The sequence below is a fragment of the Calypte anna genome, chromosome 19 (assembly GCF_003957555.1).
Source record: "Calypte anna isolate BGI_N300 chromosome 19, bCalAnn1_v1.p, whole genome shotgun sequence".
Taxonomy (NCBI): Eukaryota; Metazoa; Chordata; class Aves; order Apodiformes; family Trochilidae; genus Calypte; species Calypte anna.
Window position 1 is genome coordinate 10,458,406 of NC_044264.1, and position 23,196 is coordinate 10,481,601.

General features: G+C 40.7%; 1 protein-coding gene across 1 annotated transcript; it reads right to left on the bottom strand.

Annotated features, from left to right (window-relative positions):
* Positions 1–1,299: 1,299 nt before the first annotated feature.
* On the bottom strand, positions 1,300–22,114 carry NOS2 (nitric oxide synthase 2). The gene is made up of 30 exons (XM_008500606.2): positions 21,977–22,114; positions 16,476–16,620; positions 16,255–16,344; positions 16,062–16,170; positions 14,665–14,838; positions 14,112–14,208; positions 13,870–13,992; positions 13,633–13,781; positions 11,865–12,027; positions 11,367–11,458; positions 10,841–10,982; positions 10,302–10,441; positions 9,583–9,757; positions 8,858–8,959; positions 8,086–8,280; positions 7,680–7,762; positions 7,377–7,521; positions 7,053–7,157; positions 6,836–6,885; positions 6,571–6,745; positions 6,218–6,350; positions 5,742–5,820; positions 5,231–5,409; positions 4,447–4,610; positions 3,807–4,017; positions 3,394–3,481; positions 2,815–2,936; positions 2,429–2,577; positions 1,961–2,155; positions 1,300–1,448 (listed from the first exon to the last, which is right to left on the bottom strand). The coding sequence occupies exons 5-30, from the start codon at positions 14,769–14,771 to the stop codon at positions 1,335–1,337; spliced, it is 3,477 nt and encodes a 1,158-aa protein (XP_008498828.2). The 5' UTR covers positions 14,772–14,838; positions 16,062–16,170; positions 16,255–16,344; positions 16,476–16,620; positions 21,977–22,114; the 3' UTR covers positions 1,300–1,334.
* Positions 22,115–23,196: the final 1,082 nt, after the last annotated feature.

Here is a 23,196-nt window from a genome sequence, read left to right on the forward strand (position 1 = left end):
CCTCCAGCAGCACAACGGGAACTAGTGCAGAGGCTTAAATCCTGTTCTGGTTTGGGGCTGTAATGAACATTTTAACAACCATAGAACAGGCTATTTGATTGTCTCTGGGATTTTAAAAGGTGTATTTTGTATCTGGTTTCCTAAATGAAGTTCCACTTCTTATCTTGAAATAGAATAATTATCCACTGACCTGAACATCTGCACTTAATCTCCCCCATTTATTTCTGCAGAAAAAGCAATTATACACAGCTTTAGTGCTTTAATCTGCCCTGTGTTCTTGGTCTTAAATCTAAGGCTGTCTTGAAGCTCATGTGAAACACACACTGTACATACACTGTTGACTTTTGAGCCTCAACTCCTCCAGCGGATTCCAGCTCCTAGAGACAAGGGATGATAGGAAAACCTCACCTTAAGCTTTCTTTAATAGCTCTGGTAATTTTAGAGAAAGAACTAAAAGCTGTGACATAACTGCAAGGCACAGAAAGAGCCAAAGTCAAAATACAGATAGGGTGAGATATATTGCTCTCCTTGCTATTTTATATTCTTGCCATTTGCAACTCCATCTCACAATCTATGGTGCAAATTCACACCTTCCAGGCAGTAACAAAAATGCATAATCCTGGAGGCAGGGTCCTTACTTATGGCAGGAGTGATGGTTGGACCCAAACCCACTTCACCATAACCTGAGAATTTACTAATTTAACCCCACCTTTTTAGTCTGAAGCCAATAGCAAAAATGGGCACTTTTAATCCAAACCAAGTTGTTTGTCTCAATATAAAGGCATCTTTTATTACAAACAAATCAAGTAAATCAGAGCATTACAATTCAAGAGTAGAAAGTGCTTTTCAGCTTTCCAACCCATACTGCCATAGGGTCTGTAACAACAACAGTTCAGGTCCAAGTACCTGATTTGCACAAAGCAGAATTCAAAACTACTCCCTCCCTCATGTATACCATCTATTTACTTGCTTTGAAGTGAAGATAATATGCACAGTAAAACAATCTGATATAAAAAAAACACAAACAGCACATTTTAAAAAAACACTCCATTCTAGCTTACATAGCACAAGCCTCTAAATTTCTCTTGTATTTACAAAAATAGCAGATTTATACTAGCATAGACAATATTAAAAAAATAATTTGCTTCTTCACTATTAAGATAATCTATTTAAAGAAGTCAGAATAAATAGTGACAAAACATAAATGTAATATTTTTCTTAATTAAGGCTGACTTAAAAGTCAAATCCTACAATCATATATATGATTTAACACGTATAAGAAACAGGACTTGACCCTTGGATTTTTAATATAACAATACATGTGCAAGTACTGGCTAAAATCTAAGTTGATTTGTCCTTGAACTGCTGGGCTGCAAAGCTCTTACATGTCTTTTGACTTCATGTGGGAATACAGCCCCAAATATATCTTCATGGTATCGCCTTTGGCTCTGCAGAAAAAGCAAAGAAACCCAAGAGATGAATTAAATACTGCTAACTCCTCCTTCTGTAACAGTTAAGTGCCTAAAAACTCTCGCATTTATATGACTTGTTCTAAGAGAGGACTTTTGTTGCCACCAACCAAAGGAACCTGTCTGAATCCCAGGTGCTCTAGGACACATTCTGTTAAACTCACTGTCCTCCATTTGGTGCAAAAAAGTCTCAAAACTCTTGATGTTTCAGACATGTTTCACAGCTAATGTCCTAGACTCAAAGGGAGACACAAATGGTAGATAGAAGAGAAGAACATCATGTGTCACTTGCACACCCTAACCAAACAAAAACTGCATTTTAAATCATGGTGGGTGGACTGAGCTGATCACTGGAAGCTTTTACCTTGTACATCCTACTGAAAAGAAGGTTATGGCAGCCTGCAAGATCCCATGTGTGACTTTGAAGACTTCTGTTACCTCTGCTGGAACACTTTCTGACTGGAAAGAATGCCTTGCACCTCACAGCATACCTTTAGCTGGAAGAAATACTCCTCTGTCTGCTGTTCACTGAGGTTCAGTTTTTTTGCAAGAATCCCTTTCAAAGTCTGAGCGACGTCCCTGGCCATGCGCACATCTCCACAGATGTAGAGGTGCCCTTCCTCCTTGTTCAAAATGTTGCACACTTTGGTCTCCAACTTGCTCTGAAGAATGTCTTGAACGTAGACCTTAGAAACAGAAAAGGGATCATTAGGCAAGGTTTCTTAAACACTGCTTTGGCTACTGAATTATCTAAACTCAGTGTGGGTCTATGTAGTAGAGCTGTAAATGCTCTGTCCGTGCCAGATGTGTTGAAGGAGTGGAGCTTTTTGTCCTGGTTCACAACACACGGAGGCAAAATGCTCTCAGTTTTGTTAAGAACATTGTTAAACAGAGCCCAAATCTTAACCCAAGGGAGCATTTTGAAACGAGGCAACCCTTCAAGAGTGAAGGAGCCTTACTTTGGCTTGGCCAGGTTGTCTGGAGTAAGCTGTATAGACTTCTTTCAGGACTCCTTTCCTCCTCATTTCCTCAGTTTCTTCTTTGTAGATGTGATCCATGTCTGGCTGCCGGCAGCCGAACAACAGTATCATGTCACCACCCTTGATCCCTGAAACCAACATTGAAAAGTTTGTTGTCTTTAGACAAAAATCAAGCAGCTGTCTGTAAAGCTACTTTCTAATGAAGATCTGAGAAGGGCAGTGTGTGTGCCTGGGAAGATAAACTCTCGGGGTTTTACTTGGCTGGTGTTTCTGGTTGTCCCCAGAGATGCTGTTTGGAGCACTAGGGATGTCTTCTGCTGCTGGATGAGTTATGTCCTTCCCCTGGTGCCAGTCCCCATCAGTACCTTTCTTTTCCAAGTCATAGAGACGTTGCTGCCAGAAACTTCTGAAGGGAGCAATTCCTGTTCCTGGGCCGATCAGAATGCAGGGCTTGGCTGGCTCCTCTGGGAGCTGGAATCCCTCAGCACTACAATGCAAAAACACATCACTGGGGTAATTGGCTTATGACCAACTTTTCATTGTCAGTTTCCAGAATGATTTTGAGCAGCAGAGCCTAAGTTACCAATTTTAAAACAGTAATGGGCTTCAACAATGATTGCTCCTTGTTTCCTTAGCTCTACTTGAGCCACAGTGGATATGCTGACAGTGGGGATGCTGTCCTATGAATAGAATTCTATCACACTCTTCTAATGATTTCTGATTTTACTCAAAATAAGACATAGTAAAGGGTCTCATCTCTGGAAGGACAGGGAGCTCCCTCTTTTCTCCAACTCAGATATATTCCTATTCCAACTGGCAGTCACCAGTCACTTAAAAATAATTTGTGAACAACAACAACAACAACAAAACACTAAGAAAACTGAAATAAGAACTGCTGGGGTTTTAAATTTTTTTTTTTTCTTTTTTCTCTGCCTCACACTCACCTCCGTATAAAGCATGGAACTGTTTCATTGATAGCTACTGTATTCAGCCATGTGCTGCAGACTCCATGGTGCAGAGGCCCTTCTCCATCTAATTAGATCAAAGGAAAACACATCTGTCAGAATTCAAAAGCTCTGTTTCTAAAAAAAGCAGTTTATACTTCAAATTATGTTTTTAAAGTGTATATCTATAAAATATTTACAAAACAAGGCTAAACTGATGATGCTTCAGGATCTTATTAAATCCTAACACAGTCTGAACAGCTGCAGGGCAATACACTATTCTGCATGTGTCACAATACAAGCTTTTTGTTAAAGATATGCTTCATGACAGACAGCAGACAGGTTCTTTCTGAACCACAGTGCAGCCTAAGCATCATTTAATTAAGAGAAAAATTAAAACAACAGTTCATTACCTCTAGTCCTGTAGTTTACAACTGCAACTGTCAGATGAATCTCCCTGGGTGTCATGTCACAGGAGGAACTGACAGAATAGTACCTGGGCTTTAGAAATGGTAGCTGAGTCAGTAAGAAAGCTGTGGAGACCTCAGCAGAAGGAAACTCCTCCAGGACCTCCAGGATATTTGGGCTGTTGTAAAACTTCCATTTATTGTACTCTTCTGTGCTCTAAAAGGCAAAGGGCACCATCACAATGTTACCACCTCATGTCCAATTCAGGAGATCAGGGATATTGAAGTGTCATTATAAATAAGATTCCTGCTTTACATTCAATTCAACATGCAGGCAAATGAATGGAAACTTCTCAAAACTCTGCTTAGACCTATACAGAGGTTTCCTAAAAACAGTTGAATTTTTGAAAACAGAAGTAAGAATACCTGCTATAATTTTCTCAGATACCAGCTCTCTCGGTGAGGATGTAGAAACTGACCACCCTTTCTCTCATTGTGGTTGGTTTTACAGGTACACAGAATGTGTAACAGAGGGATGAATCAGAACCAGTACTACAAAAGTTCTTAAGCTTCTGTTCCACAGTAGAAGGGCCTCAGATGGTCCAGGCTGCAGTATTTCTAACACAAATCTAGTCTTCATGCTTACCTGACATAAAACTTCCAGTCTCTGTTTTTCTCCTTCTGCTGTTGCCAGCTGGGAGAGTTTTTTTAGCAGTTGTTGGGAGGGTGGAGTAGTGATATCAAGCAAGTATGTCAAAGCCTCAGAGAGTGTGCAGGCTGGAATTCTTTTGTCACTCGTCCAGTAGCCACCTGGAAACGAGAGAAATAAAAGAACACTTGGCAATTCCCATGGCATTTGACAGCTGCAGAGCTTTGCAAAACTCAGTGTCCTTCAAAATATGACTTCAGACTAGGTCACAGCAGGTCTAGACCACAGGGCCCTTCTGAAATGGGGTTAATGTGAGTTTTTAAACTTTTTGTAAGGAGAAGATGTGATGCAGAGAACTGCATGATAACAAAACACCACTTTAAAATAAAATGTCTTTTATTTGAGGAAATCATCCTTTTGTGTGTCAGGATCCTGTCTGTGATTTAGCAGATTGTTCCTATTAAGATGGAAAAGATGGTAATGAAGTAAATCTGTTTTAGGATTCTGATGTGTAACAACACAAAGTAAACTGTTGATTAATTGCAGTCAATGGCCAATTCAGCAACTGAGTTACAAAGTGTCAACCTCGGAAACTGCAAACACTGAGACTTCACCATGCGCTGCCAGAATATGCAGAACAGAACTGAGAACTGTAAGAATAGGCAAAAGCATCAACAAAATCCTACTGAAATTTAAGGAGTGGGTAATATAGTCCAATTCAGTCTATAAAAATTCTCAGGGGTTTTAGAGAAATCTGTTACTTTATTTAGAGAGAACTTACCATCAGCACAGGCTTCAAGTCTGATGGGCTGATCAGCTGGGGGGGCATCCCTGACACGAGCAATGAGGCCATGGACTAATTCTGGTTGGTTGCCTGGGAAAATCCCAACATGTTCTCCAGGCAGGTAGTGCACTTCCTCATTAGTCTCACAGGAAAGCTTAACTAGAATGGTAGCACGACTAGATACAGAAAAAAAGAGATCAGTCTTGGTTACATCGAGAGGATTTCCCCTGAACTGTGCAGAAAAGGAACAAATCTGAAGTGGCACATTGCAAAGTTATTTATTTCTCTGCAATCCCAGAGACTCCATGGGAAATCAGCTCCTACCTACAACAGCCAAGACTGTACATATTGCTGTGGTCTTGGGATAATGATTCTACCAACAACAGTACTGAATTCTTATATATTTCTTAATTACTGACAGGAAAAGATGTTCAAAACCAGGTATTTCAGATGTTTAACATTTTAGTTAAATGTAGTACTGCAGTATTCAAAGAATGAGGAATTGTACCTGGATTTTAAACTTTGAAGATTCTGTCTGAATTTCAGCTTCATGAGAATCACATCCTTGGCGTGAATGTTTGCAAGTGCTGTTGAGAAAACAGGACATGACTCAGGGCAATTTTGTGATTAGGTTTGTTGGAAATGTCTTCAAATAATATGCAGAGAACTGAACCATGCCCTCCCTAGGATGTGATACACTTTTGGTTGGTTATGATGTGTCCTACAAGCATGCCTTCCCTGACTACATGTAGTTCATCTCAGCATTTGTTCATTTGGTGCTGTCAAATTGTATGCTGGTTCTGGTGTTCTGGAAAACATAATGGTATCTGCAATCTGAACCAATGGTTTTTTTCTCTCTGACCACTGCACTTTATGATATGCATTTTATCATCTAGCAGGAGCAAAATCACTTCTCGAAAACCTTCAGAGTTAGACCTGTCTGAAGCAAAACAGACAGAGGAAGAGGAAGGTGGGAGGTAATACCTTTAGCCAAGTTCATGGTTCCAGAGTCATGCACTATCCTGTAACTCTCAGGATCCCAGCTTTCATCTGAGGTATAGATTGCTGGCAACTGGATGCTGGTTTTCCCACGGATGTTAAAAATGTCACAGGCAGTCTAGAAAAAAAGAAAACCACAAGGCTATTCATAGCAAAAAGCTCACATTCTTACCATTGTCACTATCCTAATGAGGAGATGTCCATTTCAAAGACTGCTATTTTTTATTGATTTCTTTGAATTCGGTGATATTACAGGGGTTCATTCTTGTGGGATGCTAGTGAAATACAAATACTTAAATGAGTGAACAAATTAACTACTGAACTATTTATTTAGTCACCTTGAATGCTGTTACTGCCCATGAGCGAAAGGCTTCTTCTTGCCCATTAAGTTCATCTCCTTCACCTATGGGAATGAGCTGAGATGCCCCAAGTTGGGCCAGTTTTCCATCAATGGTATGAGCAAAGGCACAGAAGTCTGGATACATGCTGGACCCCAAACCAAACACAGCATATCTGCAGAAGGAGTTAAAAATAAGATCACTGTGTTGAATTAAGTGAAATGCAAAAGTGAAATGCAATCACATGCAAACCAAGAACTTTTACCGAATCTTTTTTCTCAGGAACTTCAGGGTGAGCAAGGAGTTCTTCAGGGTCTGTATAAAAATTCATAAAATACTTTAAGTTAGAAAAATACTCTAATTTAAATTAGAAGTGAGACCCTGATCCGTGTCTCACACAAGCATATGGGGAAAATGAAAGGGTTGTCTTTGGTCTCAGTCTTTGAGTTGAGCCTCATAATTACTTTTGAGATTAATATTACCTTTCCATTGTTTGGAGAATCTCCACTTCCAAAAGTGCTAGTAACCACTAAAAGGAGTGTTTCTTTTTCCAGGTCACAAATGTTGTACTCATGCATGCACAGAATCTGGAAGGCAGAGAGCTCATGAGAAATTGCCAGCAGACATAAGAACTAGGAAGATTTCTAACTATTAACAAGACATCACGCTCAAGATCAGTTCTACTCCAACTTACATTTACTGAACATTCAAAACAGAATTAGAATTAAAGGCCTTTATCAGCAGAAGCTGATAAAACCAGTCAAACTTCGTTCTCCACTTAGTGTGGATGATTTATACTTTCTTACCTTAGTGTTGAAGGCACAGTTGAACAAGCTGCACAGGTTGTTTGCCAGTGTTTCAGATTTCCCAGTCTCTGTTGCATAGAGGACAGTGACCTTGGTCCTGGTTGCTATGGTTTCTCGCATGAGTGAAGATGCAAAGAGCACAGCCCTGGGGAAAAAATAAAAATTAATATAGCTACACAGTAATTCAGATTGATTCAAGCTAGGAAGGAATGATCTTGAGCATGCCTTTTCCTTGGAAGATTGTCCAGAAGCAATGCACTATAGATAACTCTGAATAAGAAGGCTCTTATTTGAGCAACTTACTTTGCCAAAATGCTAAATTTTATTTCTTTTTTCTTTGGCCTTCGGGTCTCATCATGCCAGACATGTGTTTTCCATGCATCCACCTTTAAAAAAAAGGCTAAGTTTTAGGTAAGACCACTAAAATAATACACAATTTGTATTTTTTTAAGGGCCAGGTTAAATAGAATCTGTGTATACCATACACACTGTGTACAATTATGGTAGCAGTCTGTGCATTTTATTTACAGCCTGAGAATTCAACAGAACCACCACAACTGTCCACAGGACAGTGGGTACTGGCTGCTGCTTAGGAGTCTCCCTAGAGATTAACGTTCATTAATGAGGCCTTTTCATCCACACCTCTTCAGCTCATCTGCACAGCTGAATCTGCCAACTACCATCATCTTTCTGGATGATTTATTTGTACCTGGTAGTAGTAGAAGGGAGTGAGGACATAGTTCAGCATCTCCTGGTGGAAGACAGGAGTGATGCTGCCTGATATGGGGGGCACAATCCACACCCAGTCAGCCGGGCAGCCCCCGCGCGCGCGGTACTCGCTCTGCATGTACTTCATGAAGGACTCAGCAGCAGAATGATGATCCATGATAGTCACGTTCTGTTTCTGGAATTATTGCAAAAAGAAAGACTTACATAAAGAAGCCCATCCTGTTCTCCTTCCTGATGTAGCTAAAGTAATCCTGCTGCTTTGGTTAATATTTCAAGGACTTCAGGTCTGGGAAATAATTACTATCAGCAACTATTATATAGATACAGATTGAGGCAGACCTTTGATTTATTTTTTTTCATGTCAGCACTTTACCTCTCCAGCACTGTGAGTGTGTGCTGAACAGCCTGATTCATTTTTATCCATTTTTCTTATCATTGTATGTTAAGTAAACTGTAATCATAAATAAAAGTTATTAGTTAATTGCTTTACATAGATTTTGACACTTAGAAATACATGCTAAAAGGATGAACAATCATGCCTTTAAATTCCTTTTTTTGTTGTTTTTCTCTCCCCCTTCTCCCTTCACCTGAGATTTTTTTTTCTGGCCACAACAGGAAATATGGATTCCTGTGCTTTCCCAGGTATAAATCAAAAATAACTTTATAGAACTATAGTTCTGTAAAGCTGTTATAAGTGAGAGCAAAAGGAAAAAGGGACACTCTGTATTCAGATACCACATTTGCTGACTTACCTGGAAGCTATAGAGCACAGCCACATTTATCTCCACAACAGCTCGGTCTTTCCATAAGGATGAAAGTTTCTTTGTTTCCAATCCCATTCTTCTCCCTACCTCCTACATGGGAAAAAGTGATAGAAAAGGGAAAATAAGTTTACTGTGTGGGACTTAGACCTCATGATTTCTGCACACCTCATCACATTAATATGCAGAAAAAGTATTGCAGAAGGGGGAAGAGTCACCTAAGCAGGGGAAAGTTATGGCAGCAGCAACACCAGAGATTAGTGGTGCACCTGAGTTGTGGAGTTGTGGTTCTGGAGGCTATTCCATTTTGTAAAGAAGGGAGTGGTCCTCTCCTGGACTAAATGGTTTATAAAAACCAGTATCTGGTCATAAGTCTGCATTATTCATTTGTACTGGTGAGGTGCAGCTCACCATGGACCTGCAGCTAACCATGAGGACTCTACTACCTTGTCAACAGCAGACTGGAACCCACAAACACAGCTCTGAGAAATGCACAGTCAGACACCAAGAGGCCTGACTCAGCAGGACCCAGGGTAAGGGTGGGGAAGAATTCCCTTTGGACAACATTTTCTGTATTTTTTTTTTTTTTACAGTTGCAGTTTCACCATTCTATCCAGCTATCTGGGACAGATACTGCCTGCAAAGCCTGACACTGTCTCTTTCTCAGAAGAGCTTCAGGTGCCAGGCCCATTCCCCCTGCAGCCCAGCACTGGTACCTTCAGGATGTTGTAGCGCTGCACGTCACACAAGTCTCGCACGCCGATCTCTGTCCCCATGTACCAGCCATTGAAAGGGCACCCTGTGAACTCCAGACCTCCCACCTCAAGCAGCATGTTGGCAACAGCAGGCAGAGCATACCACTTCAGATCTAACTCCTTGAACCACTCATACCTGTTGAACAAGCATTTTGATTTACTACTTTGTCTTTTCTTCCTTTAGGCAATAAGCAGAAAGGTCCAGGGAGATGAAGAGTACCAACTCCAGGAGAAATGTCCCAGGAAGCAGAGTTTGCAAAAGCTCAAAGCAGTTTTCATTTATGATGTGGTAACTGCCTGCCTAAGAAACTGCAGAACACTATTACAGAGTTCTGCAGTCTGCAGACCACTCCAAAGCAAGGATGAAGAAGAAAATGAGGAAAGGCAATAAGCATGTTATGATTTGACATGTGTGTTACACTGGCATAAGAAAGTATTTTTAAAATTCTGTATGTAATTGAAATGTAGAGTGGGAAAAAAAGAAGATTCCCAATAAAACTGCTATTAGCTTCCTTAATTAAAATATAATTTCATTGTTCTAACAGGCATTTTAACTTTTAGGACAATTTGCCATCATTTTAACCAAACAATTCATCAAATGACTGTTGCAGGCACTGGCTAATAACCTGCTAAGGTGAGGCGAAGGCAAAAATGCAATTTTCTAAATCTCTGGTGCTTACTTTGGATGCTCCATGGGCACTTCAAGGACAATTTCTGGTGGGAATTCAAATATTTCTGGGTCCTGTCCATTTGCTTGGAGAACAAGTGGAACCACATCAAAGCGGCCATACCTCGGCTTCCACCCCAGCTCAATGCACAACTGGAAATAAAATGCATTTTGGGTTTTTTAAGGTTTCCCCTCCCAGATTTGAAGGCAAAAGAATGTTAACCCTCTAAAACCTGCTGAGGTAAATGCTAAGTGATAATGACTATCTTTCCCATTCAATCAATGTGGAGCCATGTTGTTCTCACACTGATTGTGTCTCAGGCTTAAGGGGAGCATCAGCTCATCCTGTTTGGAGATGGAGTGGAGAATTTTTATATCAGGATTGTCAGAAATCATTGCTCCAGCCTGCACCTAGACCTATGGGGCAGAACTTCCCATTTGCTCCTTACCACCACGTTCCCTCCCACTTTGCCTAAACACATAAGGGAAGAAAAGACACAGATGTGTTAGACAAGATGTGAAGCAGCTGTGGTTCTGTGTTTGGAAGGGTACCTGTGTGAACTCCACATTGGCAGGGTCTCCCATGACAGACCCATCTGGCATCTGATACCCCGCGTACCGGATCAGCTGGCTGTTCCAGACACGGAAATCGTGTTTCCCATCCGTCCTCTGGGGGAAGACAGTGATGGCTGACCTGCCCAGAGAGACAGCAACACCCCCTTACACCACAGCACCATCTGGTTATTAAGACACAAATGGCTGCCAACAGCAATTATTTTATTTTTCCAAAATAAACACCAGTAGAAATAAAAATCACTCATCTTCTCTACTCAGCTCCCTTAATCACCAAATTATGTTTTCAGGACCATTACAAAAAAGGAATTACAAAAGATTTTGCAACATCAGCCATGAAAGTTCCAGTATCTAAAATGTTTGATGATACCACAGGAATGGTGAAGTACCAGAAGAATTAAGAGCAGAGACAATTTCTCAAAATACTTAGACAGACCATTTCAAGTCCTTGAACCCAAATCTAGAGGTGATTTTGTTGTTTAAAATCAAAACTAAAGACACCTACCTTATATTTCCATTGTTTGTGGCATACTGAATATGGTGACAGATATGCTCAAACATTTCCTTTGCCGTTTTACAATCACGTGCATCAAACACCTGTATGTTACCAACAGAAGCATCAAGAAAAATCATTTTGAAACAGTAATGGAAGCTCAATATCTTTCTTGTGCATATAAGGAAAGATTCAGGAAACAAGTGAAATGAAAAATCAGAATTTCTCCACTTAACTGTAACTCCACTAGGATAAGTTCATTTTTATTGTTCTCAGATGCATCATTTTCACATGTAACAACCCTCCAAAGACCAAGACATACACCTGGTTCCACAACACAGATGGTCCCTACACAAGTTTTCATTCAACTATCTAGCAGAGAACTATGAAAAAAATATTTGAGCTTGTGATTTGTACAGGAAGGAACAGTCCTCGTCTGAAACAACTGAGGCATATTTTAGCTGATTCTGATTTACTCCAGAGGGCTGTGGCTCAGGATGCCCAGGTTACCTGTAGGTTGGACCACTGGATTCTCCCAATGCACCGGGGCGCGTTCCTCCAGGCCTGTTTGGCAGCAAAGGTCAGTTCATCCTTTGTCAGGTGGTAGGTTCCTGTTGTTTCTATCTCCTTGGTCACTGCTTCCAGTCGGATCAGGTGTTCTTCTGTTTTTGGCCTTTTGAACATGGAACAGCCACAAAAAGAAACAATCAGAATTTCATTACTTAGAACTGATTTAAATCGCAGAATTCTCTTATGTTCTGGGTCAAGAAGAACACAGGCACTGCTGGAGCCACAAAGCTTTTGAGTGTCCTTTTGCACAACAAGACCTCTACTTACATCCCTGTTTTTATCTGCCAGGGTGAAGGCAGCTTTCTAGGGAGGGGATTAGCAACTCTCTGGGTTGAGATTTGGATTAACACTGAGAAGCCTGTCCCTGTTACATATTGATCACCACCCAACACACACAAGTTTTTCTGTGTAGAGTTTTCATTTACATTTGGGTTTCCTAGATTAGTTTGGAAAAACTTGTGTAACCACAAGTAAATGAAAAGTAGAGAATACACTTGCTTCAGCCCAGGAGGAGGATTATAGTGACTGTCTTCTCAAAGCTCTATTATTTTCACTGGGACACAGCTCTTCTGAGCAAAGTAGTATTTTCATTCCTAAAAAGAAGGACTGAGCAATTTCATTGTCAGGGAAAGCAACTCTAGAATTCTTTAGCTTGGTAACACAGAGTGAAGTCAAAACATTAGGAAATATTTATCGCAGCACAGACAAAAATTGTTTTGTTGGCTTACAGATAGTGAGAACAGCCTGCACTGTTTGAGACTTTTCACATTTTCAACAAGATGAAAGATCAAGGGCAAGCTTGTAAGATAGTGTAAATCAATGTGATCAAATAGCCATGAGCAGAAACACAGAGACGTGCAAATGTAATAGGCTGGCATGTGGGCACAGCCCACGTGTGAGACAGGGACCTTCAGAAAGATTCAGATGGGAGAAAGCTTTGTAGAAGAGTTCAAAGTGTCTGAAGAAGTAGCTGCTATGTGGCTGAGCCCATTTGAAAGTCTGATAGTGTTTTATAATGGAATGAGCAAACACTGAATTGTCATTTGAAAGCACAGCTTGCCATGTGAAAACTTTGTCACTGCAAACTCTTGCCCTCAACCAGATGTTCCAGCTTTTGCTGCAATAAGGTGTCTGCACCATGTCCATTTTTGTGAAAACAAAACCTCTTTCTGAAACTAGAGCATCCCTCTCAGTGTGCTCAGTAAGCTCATGCTGCTGATAGCACAGCCCAAGGTTGATAAGCAAGAGACTGCCCTTCCAATCCTTGCCTAAAGCCTTGACAGTCAAACCAGAACAAAAGATACTTGGAACAGCACAAAACCCCCCATCACTATCCACATTATTCACATCTAACACTGAGCTGCATGGGAGCTAATCCCCTTAACATCCCCTGTTAGGGAAACAGAAGGTAACATTCTGTGACCAAGCTGCTTATTACAGAAGTGCTACTATTTAATACACTCAGAAGGGTGAGGAATGCACTGTACAGAGTCCACTTCTGTACACCTCAGACCTGGGATTGGCAGATATAGCATATGAAGTGCAGTAGTAGTGTTATTTACCTTTCCTAATAGTCCTTAGCTGTTTTCTGAACTCACACTATGTAACAGGTCAGTTCCTGATAGCTGTGAAGCCAGCAAACACTCCTATAGCCTCAGACAGGTAGGCAGAGAATGTTTATACCAAAAATGCAGTGAAGTTGGCTTACTCTTTAAAGGAATTGTAGTACTGCTTGATGAAGTCTATTGCCTGAGGTAAAAGCTCTGCTGGTGGAACGGGTCCATCTCTAGTACCTCTCACAAGGCCCTTTGGGGTCATGAGTGCCCCTTGGCAGGCTTTGGTCCGGCAGTTGATAATCTGAAAAACAGTAAAAAAAATCCCAATGTTGCAATCTTTTATCTTTTCCAAGTTATGAAAAATCACTATTCAGGTTTCTGTATCTTACCTCTTTTGCTGACAGGTGCAGTGTGTCAAGAAAGCTGGATCCATTTTCCAAGTTTCTTACTTTTACATTTCTTGGACATCTTGATATTTGTTTGGAAGCTTTGATACCATATTGGGGAGGGTTCTGGAGAGAGAGAAGATAAAATACACAGTTAGTCCTCACATGAGAACTTGGAGAGGTTTTAGGCAGTAAGCACAACTCATGTGAACTGCTTGTATCAAACAATGATGCCAGAAACAGACCTCTCTCCCACCACTGTCCTTTGCTGAGGTTATGGCTGGTGCTGTCTCTATCTGCTTCTTCTTCAGATCATATAGTTTGGCATCATTATTTCCTAAGCTTTAAAAGGGAGAAAGACAATTCAGTATAACACAACATGCTTAGTTTTTGACAGTTATGCCTGAAGCACCAGTAGGGAGATGCTCAGAGTTGTCCCTGAAAGACATTCTGAGTCAATTAGCCAACCATTAATTAATAAACACTTTGCTAATTTTTTTAGCATACACATGCCTCCTCAGTCCTAGCATACATTAAATCATTAGAACACACCCAATAAACTTAGGACTATGAAACAGAAAGCAGGATGGTTTATTTCCCCAGGAATTGTATAACTTAGATGCAAAAGCTTCAATGTCCCTTCGCAAGACACCACCACCCAGTGAGCCTCAGGACAACTGTTCTCTGGTTAATATTGATCTGGAAGAACATTACAGGTTTCTCCAGATCCCACAACACTTAACTTTCTTCTTCAAATGAAGGAGAAACTATGAAACCATTAAAATACAATGATCTTACTCATGGATCTTCCTATTTTTCTCCACATTGTTATTAATGTCCTTTTCTCCAGAGGACTGGCTCTTTGCAGCACGAGTCTTGAATACAAACTGCCATGGGCACAACATTTTGTATGCTTTATTTATGACCTCAGTTCACAGGGCTGAAATCTTGTTTTGTGTGATGTGGGAACACCTGTGGAAACAGAAAAAAACCAAGGTCAGTTTTTAACATAGAAGGTGACTCCCTTTAAAAGGGCTCTGAGACTCGCCAGACCGACTGATCTCATCTGATCAGCTTCCTGTTTTAAGAAGGAAAATTACTTGACTCTCAGAGTACTGATGCTGAAACTAAAAGTTACCTTTGTCAGCATCATGATGCAGCCATGCCTTGTTTTACAACACTGGTAAGAGAGATTCAAACGTTGCATAAAATACAGCTGCATAAACAGCAAATATCAGCATGTGAGAGACAGGCACGCTTTGCTCCTCTGAAAAGCACACCTTGAGACTTGGGGATTCAGAAGTTTGTTAAGTGTTATTAAATGTTCTGCTAGTTCACATCACTGTTAGCTATGGAAAAGGGATATAAAATGCTACTGGTTTATTCACATAGTTATGAATAAAAAACAGTCTGTAAATTAACCAAAACATTTTGCAGTGTATTCACTTGCCAGAGGCAAACTGAATTCTGAGACTGACTTCTGCATTTTGTAAGAAAACACACACACATAGCATACATTTGGATGTAACAAATATAAGTATGTACAAAGTTTAATGGTTTTCATTTGAACATACATTTTCTGCTAATTTCTTATCCTAAAATGGATTTTTGTGCCAGGGAAGGTGTGACAGAAGAAAAAGAGCAAACTGGTAAATTGGTAGCTAAAGCAGAATCAGGAATAAATCTAAATTATTATTCTGCACTAAAAAATGCTGCAGTATGCCTGTACAGCTTTGAGAAACACTGGGGAAAAAGACAGAAGGAAAGTATAGGGAGAGAGAAAAGAAGAAACAAAGAAAAGAAGACATGAAGAGAAAGTAAAAGAGAAAAAAAAAGGAAAAAGCCCAGAAAAAAAACAACAAAAAATACACAAAAGGAAAAAAGTAAAGGGGAAAATTAAAAAGAAGAAGGAAAAAAAAGAAGAGGAAAAAGAAGAAAAGAAAAAAGAAGAAAAAAAGAAGAAAAGAAAAAGAAGAAAAGAAAAAAAGAAGAAAGAAAAAAAGAAGAAAAGAAAAAAGAAGAAAAGAAAAAAGAAGAAAAGAAAAAAGAAGAAAAGAAAAAAGAAGAAAAGGAAAAAGAAGAAAAGGAAAGAAAAAAGAGAGAAGACACATTTTCTATTCACTGGCATTCAGAGTAAGGACTTGCTTCCTGTGCTCTCCTTCACAGGGATCTTTAGACAACATTTACAATATTACCTGTTAGATGCACAAACTTTTAAATCAGCAGAAAGGGGAATCGAGTTTTGGAGCAGCCGGATGGCTTGGATGTCCCGCAGGAGACTGGTCCCAACACTTTACTCCTAATCTGGAGAAAAAGCCCAGTTTGCCACAGAACTCTCCTCCTGTGAGGTGGGTGCAGGCATGGCAGAGCCTTACCGTGCTGCCTTACCCTGCTTTGAGAGATGCTCCTGACCCTGCCAGGAGTCGGTGTCCTCTGCACAAGTTTCTCTCCTTTGATCCCTCCTGCTCTGTTTCCCTCCTGCCAGGCAAAAGCATTTTATACTCCAGGATGATGTATGCAAACCAGCTGAGTAAGGCTGCCCGTGTCCGGAGGGCCAGGGGAATCCCAGGTCCCACTCCTGCGGGTGGCCCATGTGCTGTCTGCCTTACCTAACGCCGCGGGGATGGGCGGGAGCCTGGAGGTTATGGGCATCCCCTCCTTCCTGCAGGGTGCTGCAACTCCGATTGCCACACACGCTGGGTGATAAGGACTCGGGGGCATCACTCTGAACAGTTTTTTCCATGGCCGGGAAGGCTGCAATTAAAAAAAAAAATAAATCCTGAAAGAACTCTGACACTTTCTCACTGATGTCCTTCTGTAGATGAAACCAGCAGCTGCAGAAGGAGCAAGTCTGTGTCCTTTACAAACAACTTCCAGAGAATCACAGCTCCGGGATACAGAGCAGCCACAGCTTCACCAGGAGAGGAGCTAAGGACAGGTATTGTGTTCAGCTAAACACACAGTCTCCTTATTTTTGGTCAGGTTTTAAAAGATCTTTCACAAGAGCATGTGTAGCGTTTCCTCCCCTCAGGAGCTCCCTATCCTATCCTATCCTATCCTATCCTATCCTATCCTATCCTATCCTATCCTATCCTATCCCATCCCATCCCATCCCATCCCATCCATGAAGTCTGTACATTTCTGCTTTTGTAACACACCAGGAAAACTGGAAGGAAACTGTAGCTCCCTGAAGGATAAAGCACTCACACAGCACTGCACGTGTGAATGCCAGCAGGACAGCAAGATGATACAGACAGCATTACTGAGATGATTTTCTGCTGTAGACAACACGTGGACGTTTACATATTACAAAATTTGGTTCCTACCTGGGCTCTGAAAGCCAAGGAGGTCCTGGAGCCAGGGCTGGCAGGCAGCACAGAGCTGCCAGGCAACTGCACTCACGTGCTGTGGGATCCCAGCACGGGCACAGGTTTGGGCCCCAGTTATTTGCTCACTGATCTTGTGCATGGCTATCTTAAAGAAACTGTGTAGAACTCTTTCCAAATTAAAGGCAATTATTAAATCTGCTGACTAACACAAGGTCATAATCATTACAACGATGGAGAAAGATTTACTGGTGCTAAAGATCTAAAAATAAAGTATAAGGCTGCAAGGGAAACAAGGAAATACACATTCTGTTTTCATGTCACCTTTTTCCTGGACAAACTTGGACAAGGCATTTTCTCCTTTCTCTGTCTAGTTTCTCTGTTTAAAAATGACCATTGAGTACTTGTGTAAAGCACCCCCAGAGGTAAACTGAGTTATATGTACCTGTGCTCATGCACCTGTACATCTGTATATATCCCATCCAGGGTTGATAGACACAAATATCTTCAAAAATAAACCCGAGTTTCCTGTAGCCTGAGGATTCACCTGCATGGTTGTATCAAGCCCAGGCTTCATTGCACACACTGCTCACCAATGTTCACACACTCAGATTTCAATTTGTGTTACATTATACCCTTCCTCTCACCAGAACCACCATTTCACAACCCTGTTTAAAATCTCCCAGACAGGCAGAAGACAGAGGGCAGAATCAGTGTGAGCTGTGAGACCCAATGCCATGCCACAGATTTCCACCTTGCATCTGAAACTGCTTGACTGTGAATACAACTGTGTATCTCAGGGGTCAAACTGAAGGTGCCTGAACTGAAAGGAAACTTCAGAAGTCAAAGAGAAAGGTTACATTCTTCTGCACATTTGCTCTTTTGCCAGGATTTGTAAAATCTATTTGCACCCTTCCCTTTCTTATTAAATCTGATCTCTCTTTTCTGCAGAACATGGAGAATCTTAATATCTTCTACTGTAAAATTTTAAGACCATATCTTAGTGGAAAATTAAGTGAATTCTATTATGTCCAATGGTGTCTAAGCTTTTATTATTCAGCCTTCTTATTTCACTTTTCTTGGAGACTGCTGAAACCAAGAAAAGGCTATGTAGGGACTGGATATGAACATTCAGATCTGGAATAACCAGAAGAGGAGAAACATCACCTTTCCTCACGACATTTGAGGGCTGGCTGAGGTGTAGCCATTCAGAGAAGTCACAGATTACTTCAGTTTCAAACAGAGCCTGTTTGGAATCAGTGATTAATTAAACAAGCTCACTGTGCACTCCTTCTACAAATACTCTACACTGCCCAGAAAGTTCCTCCTTCAGAAAAACAATTCCCCACATATTTCCTATTATGCACAGCAACTTCTGCCTCTGCCACACCAGAATACAAGAACTGGTTGCTTTTCTTGCATTAACTTTGATGAAAGATGTGCCCTTCAAAGCAGAATGTTTGACCTATTCAATGGCATTCAAACCATGCTGTCATTTTGAGTAAAATTTAGTTTCATTTCTGAAAATGTGATGACCTGTAGCTTCAACAATAAGCTGTCTGCAATTTCATTCAAATCAAGTTACATTCCTTGTCTGACTGCAATATTCTGCAGAAGATCAAGAAGTTATGTTCTTATAAAGCATTTAAAAAACAAGTTCTGTACTGTTGCTCTTTGAAGATCAGGACGCCTTGAGTCTTCAAAAAACCTATTAACTGAGGCAAAGCTGATAACAAAGCTTGATTTTCCTTCTGTAACCTAAAGAGATGATGTTCAGTTGTCCAAACTTTTAGTAAATTACTAGTGATTTTTTCCTAGCTCCCCTTTCCTAACTATTGTAACTAACTATTTGAGATGCCTCCATGACAATCTTTCAGAGAAGTTGCCTACAACATCACAAATTCAAAATACAACATTGCAGGCATCTGTGAACACTCCACATCCCAGGGAATTTGTTAAGACTTCCCATGCTCCTCATGTGATGAGGATGAAGGACTCCCTTTGCAGTCACAAACTGACAGCTCTGTTCTTTATGCATTTCCTGAGGAAACATACTCTGCTCCCTGCTTTATCCCATTTGATTAACTTCACTGATTGAGGAGGAACTTTGGTAATCATGTAAAAAAAAGATGAGAAAGGACCCCATATGGCACCTGGTCCATTTCCTTGACCCAACACAGAGATCAGCTGTAACTCAGAGATTTTTGAACGCCCAGAAAGCAGTTTCACATCAGCATGAGGGGCAGGATTCCCAGAAAAAAAAAGCTGCTTAGTACCCTGAGATGAGGCACCAAGGAGTGCAGAATCACTCAGATCACCATTCACATCATGTAAATAGACTCAGGCTTTTCAGCTAAATGCTCACCACTTCTTTCACACATCACCACTCTGTGGTACAAATAACTTAAGTCATTTGGCCCATTCAGAACAGCAATTTGCTTTCTGTTCCCTTTCTGGGCTCAAGTGCTGGTTTCTCTGCTGCTGCTGAGACTTCTTTCACATTTTCCACTGGGCTATCTCTTAAATGTAGCATAGACATAATAGCCCTGGCAACACTTGAGTGTGTATCACATACTTTTGAAGTGATTTTAAGACAGGTATTATCTCTTTGTGCAGTACGCAGCACACTGTGATGGAGCCACAGGAAAGCCTCTCTGTACTTTTTCAGAGAGGTAAAAAAATACCTAAATCATGACAATTTTGAGGGTTTGTGTCACAGGCTGGGTGCCAGACCACCCTAGGGTAGTATCTGAAAGTCTCAGTTTTCTAGCAACTTTGTACTTCTCATCCATAAATGTCCTCAAATGAAGATTTACAGAATGAAACAACAGAATTTATCACCAATTCTTCCCAGCCTTATGCTGTGGAACATCAATAGATTCACTGTTTAAGTATCTAGCCCTTTCCTCTTCTTCACTGGCTTCTTCATTATTCTGTAATGTTCTTTATAAACTGTGGATAAAATCTTTCTACCAAAAGCAAACCAAGACTCAGGTCTAGGCCCTTTAAGCCATGCAAATACAAGTAGGATCCCAAATCTACTGTCTGGACTCCTTTCCAGTTTCTGCAGATTTAAGGTACATTAAAACCAGCCATTCAGGGCAAAACCTGTAATGTTTCGTTTTCCATTCCCCGACCTAGGCTGTGTAAGATTGCATTTCAAATGATGACAAGCAAGAGTGGAGAAACTCATGAGGTGAACATCTGATGGCAAAAATGAAAGCTAAGGAGAGTGTTAAATTTCCAGTCTGTGCCAGTTAACCCATCCTTCCTGTCTGCAGGCCACATCCAGAAATCCAGTAATAACAAAACCCCTTCACCAGCCCCCCTTTTCACATGTTGATGTTGCAAACTTGGACAAGGAAGTGAAAAAGGGACGAGGCAGTCAGACAACCAGTAACCAGGTTCCTGCCTGCCTGGGTGCACGAAGTGACCCCAGGCAGGTTCTGACTCAGCAGTGGGATCCCCAGCCCCAGCCTGTCTGAAAGCAAGGACTGAGCATAAACCCCGGAGCCTCCATGCAGCTGGCTGCAGGGCTGCACACCCAGCTCTCCTTGACATCATTTCTGCTGAAGATGTCACTGTCTGGAGCTCAGGGAAAAGCTGGCAAGAGGGTAGGGAAAATGTATAGAGCAGGGTTTGTCATCTCTGGTCCTGCCCCTCACAGCTGAATGTAAACAAAGATTACATTAAGGTTGCCACGTGCAGAAAGACTCTTGAGGAAAAAACCAGTAAACTACAGAACTGCAAATGTGTTCTCACTCCACCAAAGCAGGGTCTGAGGAAGAAACTTCAATTTAAGTGGCTGGTTAATGTCAGTAGAACTCAGAATTTCTAATCAAAGTCAGGTAGCACAAGAGTGCTGGTTTTTGAAAAGAAATCCATAAATTTCTGGGCTGAAAGAAAACTGAATATTAAAGTATAAATGTCTCTGGAAGTTAAAAACACCTTAAACAGAAGGGAAGAAATGAAAAAATCCAGCTTCAGAAATTATACTTTTATATAACTGCAACCTCAATTTCTGTGCTGTTTTTCATCAAAAGACTTTAAAACATTGCTAAAACATACACAAATTTTGATCTCACAGCACACTCCTAAACACAGTGTGAAGGAATATACAGTCAATTGTATTATTTCTCATGGGAATAGGCTATAAATATCACTAGAACAATGCACTTCCACAGAAACTGCTCCAAAACCTGTGAGGTTGAACAGAGTAAGCTATCTTTATGCAGGTTGATTTAGCTACTCTATAAAATAGGGATATAAGTCTCTGTTATCAAGAAGGATGGGTAATGTTCTTCAGCTTAATAGGATTTGAAAACTTACCTGCTAAATGCCTAAAGTCAGTCTGGGCAATGATGAGGGCTCTTAATCCAGTGTTTCATCACTAATTTCTGAAATGGAGGGGGTTTTGTTTCTTACCTTTTGCACAACTTGCTCCTGAATTTCTGATTTTACATTTACATTAGACAGAGTAATTACAAAATATAATCCATGCTTTGCATGAAATATGAACAAAGACTCTTTCTTCAGAGTTTATTGAGCTCTGAAAAAGGTTATTGCTAAGTCTATTAGGAGGTCCACTAAAATCTTCAGAGCCTGGAGTAATGCTCTGTTTCTGCCACATTATGTTTCAGAAGCATACAGGCATAATACTAAAATACTGAATATCACATTTAATACTAAAACAGGTAATATACACTCAGGATAACCTTGGGTACAAACAGAAGCAACAGTGCTCCATCCTGGATTAAGGAAGCAGGAAAAGTTAATGGTCTTACCTGTGTCAGGAAATAACCAGAAAACATGTTTTCAAGTGCCCTATTTTTTTTTCCTCTCACAGCATGATCTTTTCATTATCATTCTCTTGGTTGCTGCAGACACATGGTGAGCATAGTCAATAACAACATTCACAGAAATTTCTCTTTTCTTTGGGGACTGTGCCAAGGTCTTCACCTCCAGAGCTCTGACCATCTGGAAAGTATGTTTTCTCTGCTAAAGCATCACTTGTCCTCCTGTCAGCCTTTCCCAGAAAGCCTCTGATGTGTACAACTGGAAAATTCTTTGTCCTCCTGTTCTTGACCCACAGACTATGTTTCTCATTCTTCATTTCTCTCTCCCTGCTTGCCTCCACATCTGAGTGCCTTCCTGACTGCCAGGCTGCTGTGCATGTTTTGAGATGGTACTGACTATCACTGCTTTGACTTGGGGCAATGGGAATCAGTCTTAGCCACAAGTTCAGACATCAGCTGAACTTCATTCCCAAAGCAAGTGTTTCCATTCACAGAAGAACTGCATCCCAGCCTCAAAATTCTGGCTCTGAAGAACATGGACCAGTAGTGATATCCAGAGAAGGATGGTTCATCATCCAGTTCTGCATCTCATTAAGCTGATCTTGAGGGGGGACAAAAATCAGGAGAAAGTAAGAGCATACTCATAAATCATTTTGTTTTATTAAAGTGTACTGCTTCCTTATTTATGCCACTAAACCACGTGCTTTTTTTACGAAGCAATTGAGAGATATTTGGCTTTGATAAAATGTCTGTGATATTGACTGGTGGAAGAAGTCTCCAACGAATGCACAAGACATCACTAACTCATCAGAACAGAGGGCACCCACTCGCTGAGCTCTGTACAATGTTTGCAGCAGTTCCAGTAGGACAGAGACAGACAGACTCTCACTGAGAAAGAGTCATTGGGCATCTTGCTCATTTACTCCAAAAATCTTAAAATGGCTTCACAAAACAGTCCACACCAAATACAAATAAACTATTTCAAGCTCCCTTATCTGAATATTGACCATTTCTTTCTTTCTTTCTATCGAGTCATTCTTCTACCCAGGTGTCTGGAATTTTTCTCTCCCAAACTGATTTCTTCTAAATGACCAGCAGGAAACTTTTCTCAAAGACTGCCTAACAGTCGACTAGTCAATACCAGCCTAGCCTGCTTATCTGCTTGATAAGAAAAGGGATTAAATGCATGGGTAGATGAAGAAGGAAGC